This window comes from Hypanus sabinus, chromosome 4, assembly GCF_030144855.1.
Source record: "Hypanus sabinus isolate sHypSab1 chromosome 4, sHypSab1.hap1, whole genome shotgun sequence".
In the NCBI taxonomy this organism is placed as follows: Eukaryota; Metazoa; Chordata; class Chondrichthyes; order Myliobatiformes; family Dasyatidae; genus Hypanus; species Hypanus sabinus.
The window spans coordinates 109,048,758-109,068,179 of NC_082709.1; the positions used below are offsets into that span (position 1 = coordinate 109,048,758).

At 39.3% G+C, this 19,422-nt stretch overlaps 1 protein-coding gene across 1 annotated transcript in view; it reads left to right on the top strand.

Moving 5' to 3' along the window:
* The window catches only part of cog3 (component of oligomeric golgi complex 3), a 92,782-nt gene that overhangs the window by 27,149 nt on the left and 46,211 nt on the right, over positions 1–19,422 (top strand). The window contains exons 4-11 of the mRNA XM_059967846.1: positions 1,890–2,055; positions 5,479–5,553; positions 8,611–8,703; positions 9,165–9,290; positions 11,156–11,236; positions 11,885–11,928; positions 13,853–13,979; positions 17,453–17,544. Of these exons, the coding sequence (XP_059823829.1) occupies positions 1,890–2,055; positions 5,479–5,553; positions 8,611–8,703; positions 9,165–9,290; positions 11,156–11,236; positions 11,885–11,928; positions 13,853–13,979; positions 17,453–17,544 (804 nt within the window). The remainder of the gene's footprint in view (positions 1–1,889; positions 2,056–5,478; positions 5,554–8,610; positions 8,704–9,164; positions 9,291–11,155; positions 11,237–11,884; positions 11,929–13,852; positions 13,980–17,452; positions 17,545–19,422) is intronic.

The following is a 19,422-nucleotide window of genomic DNA, read 5'->3' on the forward strand; positions in this document are numbered from 1 at the left end:
AAAGTTAGAACTTGTCCTGGAGTTGTGTGTAACTCACACACTGGATCCACGGTCTGTGTGAAAGCACACAACACATTCTGAACTGTTTGAAATCCATCTCCAACAATCAGGCTGTCCCACAGGAGTATCAGCCCTTTCTCCTTGGAGCCATTCATCTGCACAAAGCACTTCGTGCAGCAGGGCCGGTCCTTCCCCTGGGCATTCTCAGGCATCTTCCTTCCTGTCCTGCCAAAAAGACCCCGCACCAGACTACTGTCCGTCACAAATCTCTCCGCCCCGCTCTCTCTAGAACTTTCTCCTGGTTCTGCCATCCTGATTGGCTGACACAACATTCCTGAGTTGAACAATGTGGCTTTTTATCCTAAACATTCTACCAGCAGGACACACTGCTTTTGCAGAAACTGCTGAAATAAAATACCTACAGCATAGCAATTACCTTCAATTTTCAGTGTGTCTTGGTAGATCTGCTCTTGTTTCATATTATTAAGCAACATGTTCACTCTGACACTGATGAATCTAATCTTTCAAAACGCGTGGAGATCTTTATTTTTCACTTGATGCAGTGTTTATCCGTTTTTCATCAACTCTTCATTACATACGTGAGGTCACTTCTCAGAACCGTGCATCACCTGGGACCTTCCTAGCGCATTGTGTGATTTTCCATGTGGTGTCATGTCAGCACCCAAAAAAAAAAATTGAATTTCAAAGGTTTCAGATTTTGGATATGGGATGCTCAACCTGTGTTTTAACTGCAAATGGTATGAAGGGTGTAGAAGTGAGCAGCCCTGTGAAAGAATCTCAGTTTTAAATAAACATTCTTGCATCGCAGATCGTTATATACCTACTATGTCTGGTATTCTGTTACCAAGAGCTCTTAGATGAACATAAATTAGTTATGAAAATCTGTCCCCATCTTAAGACTGCCAAGTATTAATTGATTCCTGATTCATGAATGCACAGTCTATAATTTATCGTAAACTGTTTATAATCTGTTGTTGACTAATAGCTTCAAAGTGGATACAGGATACTGGAATGTGTTAAATGATAATTAGATGAATTTTAGTAACGTACATTGGAACAAGGTAACTATGTTGATAACCAACACGTCTTCCTGCATTTTGATGGCATTACATTTTTTTTTGGCCAAGAATAACAGAGAAATGAAGCTGATCCTAATTACAAGCTAAAGATGTGTTGTGTTTGAACATTTTGTGCCTCTTCTCATGGAATAGATCCTCTATTTCACAGGTTCACTTTATCATTTTGTCATAGAAGAGTACAGCACAGGAACAGGCCATTCAGCCCACAATGTTGTGCCAAACCAGTTAACAAGTAAAAAAAAACCCAAAAACTAATCCCTCCCAATGTTCATATGTCTCCATCTTCTTCACATTCATATGTCTATATAAATGTCTCTTAAAAGCCTCTAATGTGTTTCCCTCTACCACTACACCGGGCATCCACCACTCTCGGAATAAAAACTTACTCCCCACATCCTCCTTGAACCTACCCAGTCTCACCTGCAATGCATGTCTCTGGTATTAGACATTTCAACCCTGGAAACAGATACTCTCTGTCCACTCTATCTACGTCTCTCATAATCTTGTAAACCTCTTAGCAGATCTCCCCTCAGCCTCCGATGCTCCAGAGAAAACAACCCAAGTTTGTCCAGCCTCTCATGATAGCACATGCTCTCTAAACCAGGCAGCATCCTGGTAAACCTCTTCTGCGCCCTCTCCAAAAGCCTCGATGTCCTTCCTATAGCAGTGCGATCAGAACTATGTCTATTGATTTTTATGTTTACTCATTCAGCATTTGTTGTCTCATAATCTCAAGTGTGTTCATCAAGCTCATTTTAGTGTATAACGTGCTTTTGTTCTTTGTCTTAGAGAATTGAGGGATTATCTCTATGGCTTTCAGGAGCAGTGTGATGCAATACTGAATGACGTAAACACAGCCTTGCTGCACTTGGAGTCTCTGCAGAAGCAGTACCTATTTGTATCAACTAAAACAGGCACGCTTCACGAAGCCTGTGAGCAGCTCCTGAGAGAACAGGTAGGAAGATTTTGTTGCGAAACAGTAATGTGTGTTTGTGTGGAGATATTAGTGTGTGGTGTGTATAATTCTCACATGTTGGTAGAGTAACTTAGTGTGATACTCTGGCTCATAAGAGGCTGAGAGTCTCAGAAGAATTGATATAAAGCAATTTAAGGAAATGATCTGATGTAGTAGACATTAAGGCAGTTCATGGTAAAGGGATTATCAAAGAGTGAAGATTGGAGGTCTGTGATTCGTTGTGTTTTCAGAATGATGTACAGTATTTTAAATCCATGTAAGTATCAGTACAATAACGAAGAGCTTTGAGCATTTGGTTATGGGTCACGTTAAATCCCATCTTCCTGCTGCATTGGATCCTTTCGAATTTGCATATCGCTCAAATCGATCCACTGACGATGCCATAGCCTCTGTGCTCCATTCCCCCCAGTCTGATCTGGAAAATGGTGCCTCATACACCAGGATGTTGTTATTGACTTTAGATTGGCGTTTAATACGATCACCCCTCAGAAGCTGGTGGGTAAACTGTCCTCATTTGGCCTCATCACTGGATCCTGGACGACTTGACAGAAAGGCCACAGTCTGCCTGAGTTGACAGAAACATCTCTAGCTCCATTGCTGAGCACTGGCTTTCCTCAGGGCTGCATGTTCAACCTGCGTCTGTTCACACAGCTGACGCATGGCTGCACTGCTATCCACTTCAAACCCAACCAGCAACTTTGTTGTTATCAACACGACGACAAGACGATGTCCAGAGAAGATGCAGAGTGACTGTTAGAATGGTGCGACACAGAAGCATGAGTCTCAATGTGGACGGGAGCAAAGAGATGATTGTAGAATGTGCAGGCTGACCACTGCACATTCACAGCTCCTCCGTGGACAGTTAGGAGTTTCAAGTTTCTGGGAGGAATGCACTAATAGATGATCTCACCTGTCCCTCTACACCAACTGTGACAAGAAAGCACAGCAGCGTCATAATTTCTTAAGGAGATTGAGGCAAGTGAGGCTCTCCTCCCCACGTTCTAACCGATTTTTACAGGAACACCATCGAGAGTGGCCTCACCAGCTGCAACACTGTCTGGTATAGGAAAGCAAATCAGGTTTATTTTCACCAGCATAGGTCGTGAAATTTGTTAACTTAGTAGCAGCAGTTCAAGACAATACATGATAATATAGAAAAAATAACTAAGTAAATCAATTACAGTAAATGTGTGTGTGTGTGTGTGTGTGTGTGTATGTATATATATATATATATATATAAAAATTAAAGAGTGCAAAAACAAATATTTTTTTAAAAATGAGATAGAGGTCACAGGTTCAGTGTCCATTTAGGAATCGTATGACAGAGGGGAAGAAGCTGTTCCTGAATCGCTGAGTGTGTGCCTTTAGGCTTCTGTACCTCCTTCCTGATGGTAACAATGAGAAGAGGGCATGTCCTGGGTGATGGGGGCCCTCAACAATAGATGCTGCCTTTCTGAGGCTCTGCTCCTTGGATATTATGGAGGCTACTACCCAAGATGGAGCTGACGAATTTTACAGCTTTCTGTAACTTTTAGTCCTGTGCAGTAGACCCCCACCCCCACCCCTTCCCATATGACAGTGATGCAGCCTGTCAGAATGCTCTCTTTGTTACATCTGAAGAAGTTTTCAAGTGTTTTAGGTGACAAACCAAATCTCCTCAAACTCCTAATGAAACACAGCTGCTGTCTTATAGCTGCATTGATATGCTGAGACCAGGTTAAATCCTCAGAGATATTAAAACCCAGGAACTTGAAATTGCTCACTCTCTTTCTGAGGATTGGTCATGTCCCTCATCTTACCCTCTCGGAAGTCCACAGTCAGCTCATTGGTCTTACTAATTGTTGCTGTGGCACCACTCCAGTAATTGGCATATCTCACTCCTGTACGCCCTCTTGTCTCCATCTGAGTTTCTTCTAACAATTGTTGTATCATCAGCAAATTTATAGATGGCATTTAAGCTATGCCTGGCCACACAGTCATGGGTATAGAGAGAGCAGAGATAAGCACATATCCCTGAGAATTACCAGTGTTAATCGTCAGAGAGGAGGAGGTGTTATCACCAATCTGTACAGGTGTTTGTATTGTCCAGGTGATCTAAGGCTGTGTGAAGAAGCATTGAGATTGCATCTGCCATAGACCTATTGGGGTGATAGGCAAGCTGCAGTGGGCCCAGGCCCTTGTGAGACCAGAGTTCATTCTAATGGTCAAACTCTCAAGGCCTTCCGTCACCACAGATATGAGTGCTTCTGGGCAATAGTCATTAAGGCATCTCACTCTTTTTGGACACTGGTTGCCTTTATGAAGCAGGTGAGAACTTCCAGCCATAGCAGTGAGAGGTTGAAAATGTCCTTGAATGCACCTGCCAGTTGGTTGACACAAGTTTTCAGAGCCTTACCAGGTACTTCATCAGGGCCTGCGGCCTTGCGAGGGTTCGCCCTCCTGGAAGTCTACCTGATATTGGCTTCTGAGACAGAGATCAGTGACAACAAGTTTATGAAGAATGGCAAGGACTGCTGAAGGGATCATTGGGTTTCCTTTTTCACCTATCAGAGATACTTAACAAGAGTGCTGCACACTCAGGGCCCTTTGCATTTTCAGCGATCCCTCCCAATTTCTGTATGACGTGCCAGTGGTGTTATACTGTTTACTTTTTAACTTGTGTCATAAGTGTACCTTATTATTAATTTACTAGTGGTAATATATTTTTGTTATGTGTATGAGTCATATGTAGTGTGTTGTGTGCCTTGGTTCGAAGGGACATTGTTTAGTTCAGCAGTCTAAACGTGTATGGTTGAATGACAATAAATTGAACTTGAATTTGAAGTATGCTTGCTGACTATTTGGCTTTTCCTTTGATCGTAGTCACTGTTGGGGATGTTTACTTCCTCTTTACTGACCCCCCTATCTGAATGTAACCACTAAAAACACACTGAGCAATTACACGTACATAGGTGATTATGTAAAAATTACAAGCAGGCATAAAGAGCTACAAGGAATGTAACGATTATACAGTCCAATCCAACAATTTCATACTCGCTCTTCAGTGTACTCTATTGAGGCTCCTGTATTCAGTAAATTGGACTAATCCAGATGTGTGTGGAGTTTTCTTTCACACTGACACCTAATGGCTCATCACCAAGAGAGAATCAACATTAACAATTTAACGTGAATGCATATTTACAGAAATATGAGTTTAAGTGTTGAAGTTTTAGGGTCACTCATCTCGTTTCCTGCTAACATGACCCATTAGTTTTGGGGTTCACCACAGGTTTTGAGGGTGGTGTCTTGGGGAAATTCCATCTTTTAAATGTGAAAGCATCAACATTATTGGAAATATTAAAATATCTTGGTATCATTAATTTCATTTCTGCTACAGGTTTCATATTTTTCTTCTTTTAACAGTCTGAGCTAGTTGACCTCGCTGAGAGTATTCAGCAGAAGCTTTCATATTTCAACGAGTTGGAAAACATAAATGCAGTAAGTATAACTATTATTATCCAAATATTTAAAATATATATTCATATCATTGTTGAAATTAAATGTGAATGTGCTACTTGATATAGAAAAACCGTTGTCTCCACTGGGAAAAATGATTGGTTAAATCATGGAGATACTGTTTCCACATTATCGCATATGAGAATGCTATTTTGACCCAATGAGTCTAGCTGGCTTGCAGACTCCACGATTAGTCTCATTTCCTACTAATGTTTTCCCGTAACCTGTTCTTCCATGTTGCATCATCTTCCCGCAACTCAGTGCCCAGAATCTGTCCTTCACTACACACTAGGAGCAATTTACAGTGGCCAGTTTGAGGGTGGGTATTAGTGAAATCTACGAAAGCATTTGCACCATTACGAAAGTCTCGTTGATTTACTCACGGATTAGTTGCTGAACAACTGCTTCCCCACTGTTTTGTAACTCCAGGAATTAATTGAAAGTAAAACACGGGAGCTGGGAAATAGGTCTACTTAGTCTTACTTCAGCGAGGTACACAAATGTGCACGTATGCCATTCACGTACTTCATACATATAACCCATAATGAATTATCTAAACAACAAAGAATGCTTAGTTAAATAGTGTATTTAGAATATTACTGAAATATTAAGTACATTACACCCACTCATTCCTCACACCGCAACTCAAGTGATATCATGAATATTTTACCCTTTGTTATCTATTTCTCAAAAACAAGTTAAAAAAATTATCCCTGATATCTGGTATCAATGTAATTTGTAGCGTTAGGCTTTATAGTACGAGTTTATTTCCCTTTTTGATCTTGGACACTTTGGATACCTATTCGGATACCTATTGTAGTGTTTGAGGAGGATATTTGAAAAGAGCTGGGCTTGGTTATGAGAGACCTGCTACAAGGAGTATCAGTGCTTTGCAGGTGTACTATTCAGACTTTTGACCCTTTTGCTTTATCCCAAAGAAACATAGAAACAGAAATAGGCCATTCAGCTTTTCTGACCTGTTCTAGCTTTCTGTATGTTGTTCCTACTTGCTCCCCATTGTCCCTTGAGCGCTGAAAATGACATCTATCTCCTGAATGTATTTAATGTTTGGAATTCAACTATCTTCTGTTGTAGAGAATTCTTAAGAACTTGCCTCCTTTTGAGTGAAGAAATGTCTCCTCAGATCAGCCTTAGTTTATCCCACATTTTTAGTCCCAACACTCCTGACCTTTGGTTACATTTACTCCTGTAATAAATGTTTTATTGTTTTTGAGACTGCCTTCATTTCTCTAAACATTATTCAATATAAACTTAGTCAACTCATTCCCTCTGTATGCATTAATCCTTTCTTCCAAAGAATCAGTCAAGTGACGCTACACTATACCCCCTTCATTACAAGCACGTCCTTCCTCAGATCAGCAAATCAAAACTGCACACAGTACTCATTGTGAGGTCTCCCCAAGGCCTTTACAACTTCAGCTTCTTGCTTCTCCAGCAATGAAGGCCAACATACCATCTGCTTCACCTGCATGCCACTTTTCACAGCATACAAACACACATCTTTGTTCCTCCCATTTCCCTATTAGTCATCATTCAGATAATTTTCCATCCTGGTTGTCACAAAATGGATACTGTACTTTACGTGATATATATTTGTTCATTCCTGCAACTTATCCAAATCTCTCTGCATCCTCCTCTCAGTTCACAGTTCTACCTAGCTGTGAATCTGGTAAATTACATTTGATTTCCTTGTCTAAATCATTGAAATATTGTGTCTGGTTGTGCTCCCAGACTAATCACTGCAGTGCTCACTAGTCACTGTAAGCCACTCAGCAAATCGCCCTTTTATTGCTACATTTTTTCTTGGCAGCCAGTTGTATCTGTAGAACCTTTTACAGTCAGTTTTTACATTGTCTGCAAGCTTCCTCTCACCCTATTTTTCCCTTTTAAATTCAATCCCTTTGTCCTCTGCTGAATTTTGAACTGCTCCCATTTCTCAACTCTGCTGCTTTTTCTGACCTATTTTGTGTTTTCCTTCCTTGAGCTAATACTATTCCTGATTTGTTTTGTAAGTCATAGTTGAGCCATGATTCCTGTTTTGTATTTGCTCAAGACATATGAATAATTTTTATAATTTGTCCATGCCCTTAAAATCTTAGCTATTTCCTGTCTACAATCAAACCTTTGAGTAACAGTTCCCTATCTACTATAGCCAACTTAAGCCGCATGCCTTCGTGGTTTCCTTTATTTGGATTCAGGGCCTTTGGATCTCAGAATCACCTCTCTCACTCTTCCGTCTTAGTAGAATAGTTACTGTTCCCTGAGGAGCCCCAGTGAACAAGATTGCTTAATTAATCCTTTCTCAATAACAAGACTAGAATGCCTTATTCTCTCATATTGCAGAAATGACATGTAGGTTAAAATCACCTATATTGTACACCTATGTTGTACTCTTATCCTATTTAATTCCATCCCCTACCTCCACAGGGAGTCTGTGCGCAAACCAACGTTTTCTATTTTCTTAGCTCCACCCAAAAAGATAGCATGTCAGAATTCTCTGAGCTACATTACATCGATTTCTTGTCTTACAAGCAGTTCTGCTCCACTTCCTTTACCTTTGTTCCAGTCTTAGCTAAATATTGAATACCTCAAAATGCTCTTTTCCCATTTTGTGTTTATCCTGCAGCCTTCATTCTACAATTGCAATTAAGTTGTATACGGTTAATTCATCTACCTTGCTGTGAATACTTTGCTCATTTGAGCACATGCATTTGGGATAATCCTTCTTGCATCCTTAATTAAAAAAATTTAATGAACAGCACTTCAAGAGAAATGTTACTGGATGAATCCCATTTATTTCCCATTGAAGTTGAATTTATTAATCATTTTGAGAAACATCAGAGACTTGCATAAATATTCACCACCAGCAATTTGTCAGAGAACACCTAGCTCAGTATCTGCCGTGCATCTGGCAAGTTGCATAGATGGAATTAAACCATTTCAGCTCTGTCAGTTGGAAATAAGTGGAATTTAGTTTAAAGTAGAATTAAACTGACAGTATTGTTGCTCTTATCCTAGAAACTGAACTCACCCACATTATCAGTGAACAGTGAAGGATTTATACCAACTCTTGCCAAGCTGGATGACTGCATCACCTATGTATCTTCACACGTAAGCCACTGTTGTTACCCAAGCTATGCTCCTATTTTGGTTATTACTCATGGCTTCATACATTGTTATTTCTGTTTTTATTTTAACACCATCACTTCACAAACATCTCAGTTATACTCTTGGTGCTGTGAGCTTCGAGTTAAGGGTGGGCTGTACTATCTGCATGATGGCTCAGGGTATTGTTAGTTTGGATGATAAACTGGAGTCTGTTCGGATCTAGGCTGTGTTGGTATCTACTGGCACCCGTGGTTGTGCTGGACCTATTGACATTGGCAGTGGTGTGTGAGACACTTTCCAGTCTGCTTTACCTTACACTGTTTGGGGGGGGGGGGGGGGGTGTGAGATTACCAGATTCCTGTTTGCCTGTGTAATGTAATGTGAAGGCCGTGTACAGTTTTGCTAAACAATCTATTTTTATGCATGATTGTTCGACGACATTAACAGACACTTTCTATTTACAGCCCAGTTTTAGAGATTATCCTGTTTATTTAGCAAAATTTAAGCAATGCCTATCCAAAGCCATGCATCTCATGAAGACTTATACTGTGAATACACTTCAGAACCTCTCCACTCAACTAACAAAAAAAGTAAGCTGTACTTTGACATTTCTATTTTAAAACACTATTGAGACAACTGTTGCAATATTATTTGCCTCAGCTTGCTTTTCAATTAGCTAGTTTGTTGAAACAAGCATTCAGCTTATCCTTAAAGAGAACTGTATCTCCTTTATCATGTAGAGATATAAAACCAGTGCAATTTGTCATCCCCTCTCCTCTTTTCCCTTGAGCAGGAGTGCTGTGCAAGAGACCACTAACTTCAGGAGTCTACCCTCTATAGCTCTCACCTATGCCAAAGTGTTTAATCCAGACTCCTGCTCCTGTCTTGTGATGTGGATTATTATTTTAATCAAAGTTCAGAACAAATTTATTACCAAAGTACATTAGTATATGTCACCATACACAACCCTGAGATTCATTTTGCTGTGGGCATACTCAGTAAATCCAGCAACCATAATAGAATGAAAGGTATTTTGTTTTCAACAAGATCATGCCAACAAGAAAATTGACCAGATATTCAGTTTGTAATGATGTTGGTTGAAGAATGAATGAAGAATATGATGCAAACTGGCAGGGCTGAGGCAATGAACAAACAAGTGTATTTTTATAATGTAAGTTAACATCGTTAGCAGAGCCACTATTTATTGACCATTCCTAATCATCCCTAATTAACATGGCACCATGTCAGTCACATTGTCGGCTGAACCGGCTAAGCATGGCAGATTTCCTTCTCTGAAGGACATAAGTGACCCAGGTTAGTTTTTAAGACAAGTCAGGTCTAGTTTCCAGTATAGATTTTTTATTTTTATAAATTCAGGTTTATTGATTTATGTGACTAAATTCTCTAGCTGCTGTGGTGGGATTTGAACCTGTCTCTTGGTCTGTGGTGTGGGACTCTGGATGCTAGTTCAGTAGCTTGATCCGAGCCATTGTGCCCACAGACTTGGAAAGGTAATCAGGGTAGCACGGAAAATATCCAGTCATGCAATACCACTTGATTACTTGGTAGCAAATTCACCGATATTTTTCATGATAGATGAATAAAGATTTTGGAATTGAAGTTTAAAAGTGAGCAGGATGCATGGCTTCAGAATCAGAATTTGGTGTGTTGCCTGGATCCAATTTCTCTCACCTCCTCAAAGGTCTGCGCTTGGCTTTGATTCCCTTGACTAATGGAAAAGCCAGAGCATACATCACATCTTGTTTAAGTGCCAGTATGCACAATGCTCTTATATTTTGAAAACAATATGTACATCAAACTACTGATACAAGTTCAAAAAGAGAAAATACTCATAAGGCTTACGTAGGTTCACATCTTCAGAAAATCTGTTATACCTAATGAAGTACTTTAGAAGTATTAATAACATATTTAATATGGAAAGTGTACTATATTACAGACAGTAAGCTCCTATAAACAGCATTGTGATAGTGAACAGAGAGTATGCATTATATTAATTGAGGGTGGCCTCTGTCCAGACACCAGGGGATTACTACTCATAATAATGGCAAATGGTACTTTATGTTCACTTGAAATGATGGTTGAAGGCATAGTGTGGTAGGTTTAGATAGGTTTAAATCTTGGGTGGGAAATTATGATTTTATGGATTTCCTACAGTGTTCTGGTTCCCCCCCACATTCCAAAGACATAAGGGTTAGAAAGGATTAGTAGTTTGTGGGCATGCTGTGTTGGCACCAGAAGCATAGCGACACTTGCGGGCTGCTCTCTTCATATCCTCTGACTGTGTTGGTCGTTGACGCAGGCGACACATGTACATGTGACATAAAATTATCTTTATATTTAAATCATAAGATATTTATCTTGAGCTTTATAAGTAGGTAATAGCTTATGTAATATATTTTAATGAAACTTTTAAAACATTTTTTTCTTCTGATAGGATCCCACAGTTATATCGAACACTGATAATGCCTTTACATTGTTTTATGTGAAATTCAGATCTGCAGCACCTAAAGTACGGGTAAGAATCATGTGCTGAGGGAAATACAATTCATAGTGACCGGGGAAAACTGAACATTGTAATTGTATGGTGTTGTTCATGGCCTGGTAAAACTTAACCAGCACATAACAAACTCATCAGAAGTATATTGGTAGTGAAAGATACCAGACAACAACCAGCAACTTAGTTACATATCAACGAGGGGCACAAGATAGCATTTTGTTTGAACTTGCTCTCAAGGCCCCGTAGTTTAGGCTCCTCTTCAAACCACAGTGATATTAGAGCTGCTTTTAGAGGTTGAGTTTTAGACACATTCAATAAGGAGAAGAATTTGAAGGAATTGAGAAAATTGTCAGCAATTGTAGTGAGTGATTTGTGAGGGCTACACACCAATAAGGGGAAAGAAGAACCAGAAATCGAAAACCAAGGATTGCAAAGCATAAAATGGAGCCATCACATGAGCAAACTGGGCACCCTCGTACATGATCCCCATCTCTGAACAAACGGGAATCCGAGAGTTGTTGGTTGGGCAACGTTACTCAGTTGGGAAAATCCAGGATGAGCTTGTGATAATGCAAGAGTTAGTGCATGTTCGGAGACTCTTCAGGTTACTTTTATTGCTGATACTTTTTGCTTTTTTTAAAAAGTCAATATGTTGTCTTTTTCCAGTCTCTGATTGAACAGATCGAGCAAAGAACTGATAAAAGCCCTGAGTAAGTATGTTTGATTAATGGTGAACCTTGTAATTCATTGTGTTCCTGTTATCATTTAATGTGGTCAAGTAAAACACTACTTGACCTTTAAATAAGGAGATTAAAATGTTGGCCATTCATGAAAATTGTACATTTACTTGATAGCAGTAATCTTAATGTAAGAACTTGTATTTTATTGGAACCTTGTTGAATCTTATAAATTGTCCCAGAATTTTGACTTTTAAGTGACTCAATTTTTATGTGTTGTTCTATTTACAAACCCCATTTCCAGAAAAGTTGGGATATTTTCCAAAATGCAATAAAAACAAAAATTTGTGATATGTTAATTCACGTGAACCTTTATTTAACTGACAAAAGTACAAAGAAAAGATTTTTAATAGTTTTACTGACCAACTTAATTGTATTTTGTAAATATACACAAACTTAGAATTTGATGGCTGCAACACACTCAACAAAAGTTGGGACAGAGTTAAAATAAGATTGAAAAGTGCACAGAATATTCAAGTAACACGGTTTGGAAGACTCCACATTAATCAGGCTAATTGGTAGCAGGTGAGGTATCATGACTGGGTATAAAAGTAGCGTCCATCAAAGGCTCAGTCTTTGCAAGCAAGGATGGGTCATAGCTCACCCCTTTGTGCCAAAATTCGTGAGAGAATTGTTAGTTAGTTCAAAAGGAACATTTCCCAACACAAGATTGCAGAGAATTCAGGTCTTTCAACATCTACAGTACATAATATTGTGAAAAGATTCAGAGAATTCAGAGACATCTCAGTGCATAAAGGGCAAGGTCAGAAAAGTGATGTAACACAATGGTAAACATGCCTCTGTCCCAACTTGTGTTGAGTGTGTTGCAGCCATCAAATTCTAAATTTGTGTATATTTACAAAATACAATTAAGTTGGTCAGTAAAACTATTGAAAATCTTTTTTTTGTACTTTTGTCAGTTAAATAAAGGTTCACGTGAATTAACATATCACAAATTTTTGTTTTTATTGCATTTTGGAAAATATCCCAACTTTTCTGGAAATGAGGTTTGTAGATGAAAGAGCAAAACATTAAGTAAGATTTCAAACTTATCCATAGATGACAGCTCATGGTTATTAATTAAGATGTTAAACTTAATAGGAAATTGTGGAGCATGAATTGTATTGTATAATAGCAATGAACTGAGATTCTTTGAAATGTTTTTTAATTACTGATCCATAATCTACCTGATTTGGAAATCAGGGCAGAAAGGTAAATAACTTGGCTAATTTAAATCAATAAATTGATTATTATTGTCACATATACTGCATTCCACCATCCATACAATTCATTATGCATTGAGGTAGCTGTGCTGAGCTGTTAGTTTTCCAGAATGTTTCCTTTCAAGCAAGTTTCTTAACTGTTAATGCTCCCACTGCCCCTCAGTTTTGAAGATGAGAATGTTCACACAAAAAATGTGAAGAACCGTCAAGTAGGCTGGGTGATGGAAAACCCAATTCAAGTGCAACTCCTCCTTACCTCCTTTGATGTCCTCTCCCTTCCCCTCACATTCATGTCCTCTTTTTTTTCATGGTGATTGCTTTCTCTTCCCCAGTCTTCCCCAGTTCTACAACGTGCTTGAATCTCTGTGCCACATTTCTGCTCTATTTTGTCTTTGATCAGGTGCAGAGCCACGGTTACTGCACCAATAATGGCTCCTTGGCCGGAGGCATGTTCATTTGGAGCTGACAGCTCCAGTAGGACATGCTTTCCAAGAGGTGGCGCCAAGGAGATCAAGGAGAAACATGCTTGATGTGCATCGATTTCCCGAAAAAGACTCTCCAATAATATTGAAAAGTAAAGGCACGATTGCACACATCTGCAAGCAAAACTTTTTTTGATGTGGATATTTGCAACTGGTAAATATAAAATTTAAATTTAAAAAATCTTTCATCAGGTATCAGCAACTATTGAGTGAGGTCCATCAGTGTTACCTGGATCAGAGGGGATTTCTGCTGGGTCCAAGCATTGCCACCACTATTGCTGACCTGACCAGCCAAAATAACAAGGATCACTGTGCTCTGGTATGAATCGCATCAATAACCTGGAAAGCTGGTTTTGTTGTTATGCTGATGAAAATCTATTAACCTGAAAAGTTAAGTCTTTTTCCTTCTCTGCAGATGCTGCCTGACTTGCCGATTATTTCCAGTGTTTTCTGTTTTTATTTCAGGTTTCCAACCTTCACAGTTTCTTTTGGTTGCCACCTGCAAGCTTTGAGTTCCAACTTTATGGATGTTTCCATCTGTTCTGGATTTCCTCATCAGAAACAATTCTTTCTTTCTGTATCACAATTGTTACTTGGCCTTTAATATTCTAAAGAGGTAGAAGTTTATACAGACTACCCACCAAATTTAGCTGCTCAAATACGGTTGTCATTCTAGTGAATTTAGATGACCAGTCAATCCTTATAGACCTGCTTCCCTGAAGCATTTCTCATGGTGGATCAGAATAATTCTTTTACAATTAAATCAATGCTCCCTTATATGTTTTTTTAAAAATTCCAAATCCTATCAAATTTGAAGATATTTTGTCTTTTGTGATTTTAGGAATTCCCAATAATTTTGTTCTTTTAGCCCACATTCCTTTACTGCTCTTCACCTTTGAATCTTTTGTCATTCATAAAATATTTGTCATTCTACACTTAAAGCAGAAGCTCTCTCTACTTCACATTGAATTCTTAATTCTAGTTCAGCGCTCACAATTGATCAACTTTCTGACAGACAGACAGACGTACTTTATTGATCCCGAGGGAAATTGGGTTTTGTTACAGTCACACCAACCAAGAATAGTGAAGAAATATAGCAATATAAAACCATAAATAATTAAATAATAAGTTAATCATGCCAAGTGGAAATAAGTCCAGGACCAGCCTATTGGCTCAGGGTGTCTGACACTCCGAGGGAGGAGTTGTAAAGTTTGATGGCCACAGGTAGGAATGACTTCCTGTGACGCTCAGTGTTATATCTGGGTGGAATGAGTCTCTGGCTGAATGTACTCCTATGCCTAACCAGTACATTATGGAGTGGATGGAAGTCATTGTCCAAGGTGGCATGCAGCTTGGACAGCATCCTCTTTTCAGACACCACCGTCAGAGAGTCCAGTTCCACCCCCACAACATCACTGGCCTTACGAATGAGTTTGTTGATTCTGTTGGTGTCTGCTACCCTCTGCCTGCTGCCCCAACACACAACAGCAAACATGATAGCACTGGCCACCACTCTTGTAGACAGTCTCAGTGTTCTTTGACCAGTCCAGTTTATTGTCAGTTCGTATCCCCAGGTATTTGTAATCCTCCACCATGTCCATACTGACCCCTTGGATGGAAACGGGTCACCAGTGCCTTAGCCCTCCTCAGGTCCACCACTAGCTCCTTAGTCTTTTTCACATTAAGCTGCAGATGATTCTGCTCGCACCATGTGACAAAGTTTCCCACCGTAGCCCTGTACTCAGCCTCATCACCCTTGCTGATGCATCCAACTATATTAACTTCTAGCTCCCATCAGTATAGCCCAGGCATGGGCAAACTACGGCCCGGGGGCCATATGCAGAACTTGATGAAATTATATTAATAAACCTTGTTAACGTTTTTTCCCCGCAATTCTGGCATTTTCCCAATAGATGACGCACTCTATATACATTGACCTTTGTTGAGGTGCAGCGTATTACTCCACATTTGCGCTTTACTCTTTGTTCGGCTCGACCTATTTGTGTGAACAGGCGTTCAGCGTCATGAACATCAACAAAGCCAGCTACAGATCCAAGTTAACTGACCAACACCTCAGATCCATCCTGAGAATCGCCACAACAAAACTAAATCCAGACTTTGATGCGCTGGCTAAAAAGGGAGACCAACAACACTGTTCCCACTGAAATTAAAAATAAGTTTCTTCGTTGTGTTATGTAAAAAATGCATTTAAAAATATTTTTTTCAATAAGCCTTACATGTTACATGTCATTTCTGTTAAGTGATGGACATGAGTAGTGCGCAGGTGCACGTACGTTCTCAAAATAAAAAATGCACTCCAGATCAAAACGCGCTCCGCATACTGGCGCGCTGTCACTGTTCTGTCCTTGTGCTGGTCGTTGTTGAGTTTTAGCACGGGACAATTGAATAAGAAGGAGCAGGACAAGTAGACCTGCATCTCCTACCGTTTTTGAAATAAAGACAGTCAGGAGAAGAGTGATGATGATAATATCTTGAAGGATAACAGAATTTTCAGTGCTTTAAAATAATAACTGTTACTATTAAAAAAAGCTGTATTTTATTCATTTAATTTTCAGTGTTTTAAAAGTCATTTCAATAAATAGCTAAATACCATGGGACTTCAAAGACAGATATTTTGTTGTAATGCATTTGTTCATTTTCAATTGAAATTAAAGCACATGTTTTCTACATATCCCATGATATTTTATTTTCTCTTATGAGGTGTATTACCAAAACACTCCGTCCATCTGCTCCTGGTCCGGCCCCCCTGTCAAATTTTAGAACCCTTTGTGGCCCACAAGTCAAAAAGTTTGCCCACCCCTGGTATAGCCTGTTGATCTTCCCAATTTAATATTGTGTTTTAACTTAGATATGCAATGCTGTCCTTTAATACATATATAGTGAAAGGCTTGAAGACAGAGGTCACATTCGTTGGAACACAACGTGTTACATTCTGCTGGTTAACTTTCAAACTTTGTGATCCTACCCTCTTACTAACCAGGCAATTACCAACTTGAGTCAAACTGCTGGAAATATACTACAGTCAGGCAAAATCTGTTGGACATTTGAGAAACTTTGTGTGGGAATTGGGAAAATTATCAACTCTTTTCATTTGTCAGTCTAGGTTATCAGACCCTAGGCCTGCTGAGTGCGTCCAACATTCCCTCTTCTTATTTCTTTCAGTTTTTAAGGTTGCTTGTAATCACATGCATGTTTGATGTTACTGATGTCCAGACAGTTTTGCTGACTTCTGTGATGCAATATTTGGTAGCAAGGTTTTGTTTACCTGCTGTGTTTTATTTTCATTTCTGAGTCATTTAAAAGAAATTCTGTGTCCAATCTAAAGCAGCCTGAAGTATTCATTCTGTTTCTCCCTCCAGTGATGTTCCATGACCTGCTGACTATGTCTAGCATGTCCTATTATTTAAAAAGGATCTATTGGTCTAACCTGGGGTCCACGGTATTGATCTATGGCATTAAAAAAAAGTTGGGAACCCCTGGTCTAAACCAATCACATTGATTGTTTTGTGGTTAAAGAGGAAAACTGGTTGAAATTAAAGACCAGCTAGATGAGTTTGCCATTTTAATATTTAGTATTTCCACTTATTTAACTCAATATATTAAATGTGGAAAAATAGCCCAAACATTTGAAAGAGTGATAATCAAAAGCAAAGCACTGGAATTGATATTATTTACAATGTTAAAACTAGTGATGTGTTAAATTTTCATTTTTTAATATTCTTAATAACATTGGTACTTCATACAAGTGATATTTTCTGTATTTCCTTCTAGGTTCGCAGTGGGTGTGCTTTTCTGGTTCATGTTTGTCAGGATGAACATCGGCTATATAATGAATTTTTTACAAAGCCAACATCCAAACTAGAGTAAGTTTTCAATGAGGTCTTAATCTCTCTTTGTTGCTTGCTTATTGACATTTAACATTTCACATTCTCGCTTATGAGCTGTACCAAGTAACTTTACAGAATCAATTGATGGAGGAATTGCTATCCAGGCTCTTAAATTTGCTTGAACAAACTGCTGTTTTATTTTGGTAGTTCTTCAGTGCTCTGGCGTATGGGTGGGGATACACACAGTATAAGTAACCAGAAAATAAGGAACTGCACATTCACAAATGTAAATAACATATCTTTGAAGGAGTCATACATCTTCAGGCTGTGATTTTGGTTGATTCTGGCCATGGATGCCTCAATTCCATCAAATAGCAAAGGGTGAGAGAGAGAGAAAAGGTTTTAAACACTGCCTTTAGATTCTTGATTGATCAGGGCATGAAGGGACTTGGGGAGAAGGCAGGAGATTGGGGCTGAGGGGAAAAATGGATTAGCTGTGGTGATGGGCCAAATGGGCTAATTCTGCTCCTATGTCTTATGGTCAGCTGGTTGAATGGTGTCGCAGCACCAACCAACCTCAGTAAGACCAGTGAGCTGATTGTGGACAAGAAAGGGGAGGTCGAGGGAACATGAACCAGTCCTCGTAGAGGGATCAGAAGTGTGCTTCTACAGATGTATCATGGAGGCTGCATCTCTGTCTGGGGTGGGGAGGGGTGGAGCTACTGCACAGGTTTGAAAGAAGCTACAGAAAGTTGTAAAATTAGTCAGCTCCATCTTGAGCACTAGCCTCCTTATCTTAAGACATCTTCAAGGGGCGATGCCTCAGAAAGGTAGTGTGAATCATTAAGGACCCCCATCATCCAGGACATGCCCTCTTCTCATCGTTACCATCGGGAAGGAGGTACAGAAGCCTGAAGGCACACACTCAGTGATTCAGGAACAGCTTCTTCGCTCTGCCATCCATTTCCTAAATGGACATTGAGCTCATTGATTTAAAAAAAAATTATTTCTGTTTCTGCACTATTTTTTATTTAACTATTTAATTTACATATATACTTACTGCAATTGATTTACTTATTTATTTTTCCCTATATTTTCATGTATTGCATTATACTGCTGCTTCTAAGTTACCAAATTTCACAACAGGACTTGCCGGCATGTTAAAGTGATTCTGAAGCGAGCCATTAAATAGTGGGAGAAAGCAAAAAGCCAACCTCTGAGGCTTTCGCAGAGTAAAACTGAATAAAAGATAGGTGAAAGGTGAATGGGCTGAACGGTCTTTCCTGCCCCTCTTTCTGTTCTGAACTTGAATTTTGACATCTGATTCTAGAATAGATCTGATCAATAAAGCAAATTAGTTATAACTTTTAATTGGAAACAGAAAATGCTGGAAGCACTCAGCAGATCAAACAGCACCTGTGGGGAGGGAAACATAAGGAACATTAAAGCTTGGGGACCTTTTGTTAACCTAAAACATGAACTCTCTATTTCTTTTCCATGATGCCTCCTGACCCGCTGAGTGCTTTGAACAACTCCTGTTTAATTTTATTTCAGATTTCCATCATCTGCAGATTTTTTTTTTGATTTTCGCAACTTTTAATTCCTGCCAAAGAAACATGCAGCAGAGATCCACCTCTGAACAATGAGTAAAGGAAAAGCTTCACAATGCAGCAAGGGAGATTCAAAGTGAATCAGAATCTGAAATGATGCTGTGATATTCAGAAAATATGTTTGGATGTGCAGCTGTTTGGATTACACCTGGAAATGTGAAATCAAATGCTGATCTGTCAGCAAGTGCAGGCACAGCAGTAGGAGGAAAGATTACAAATGGGTTGAAGGTGCAAAAAGGGGGTTGGGGAGAGCAAGAGGGAACCAAAAATAGAGTGAGAAGCATGAGAAATTAGTGAAGAATAG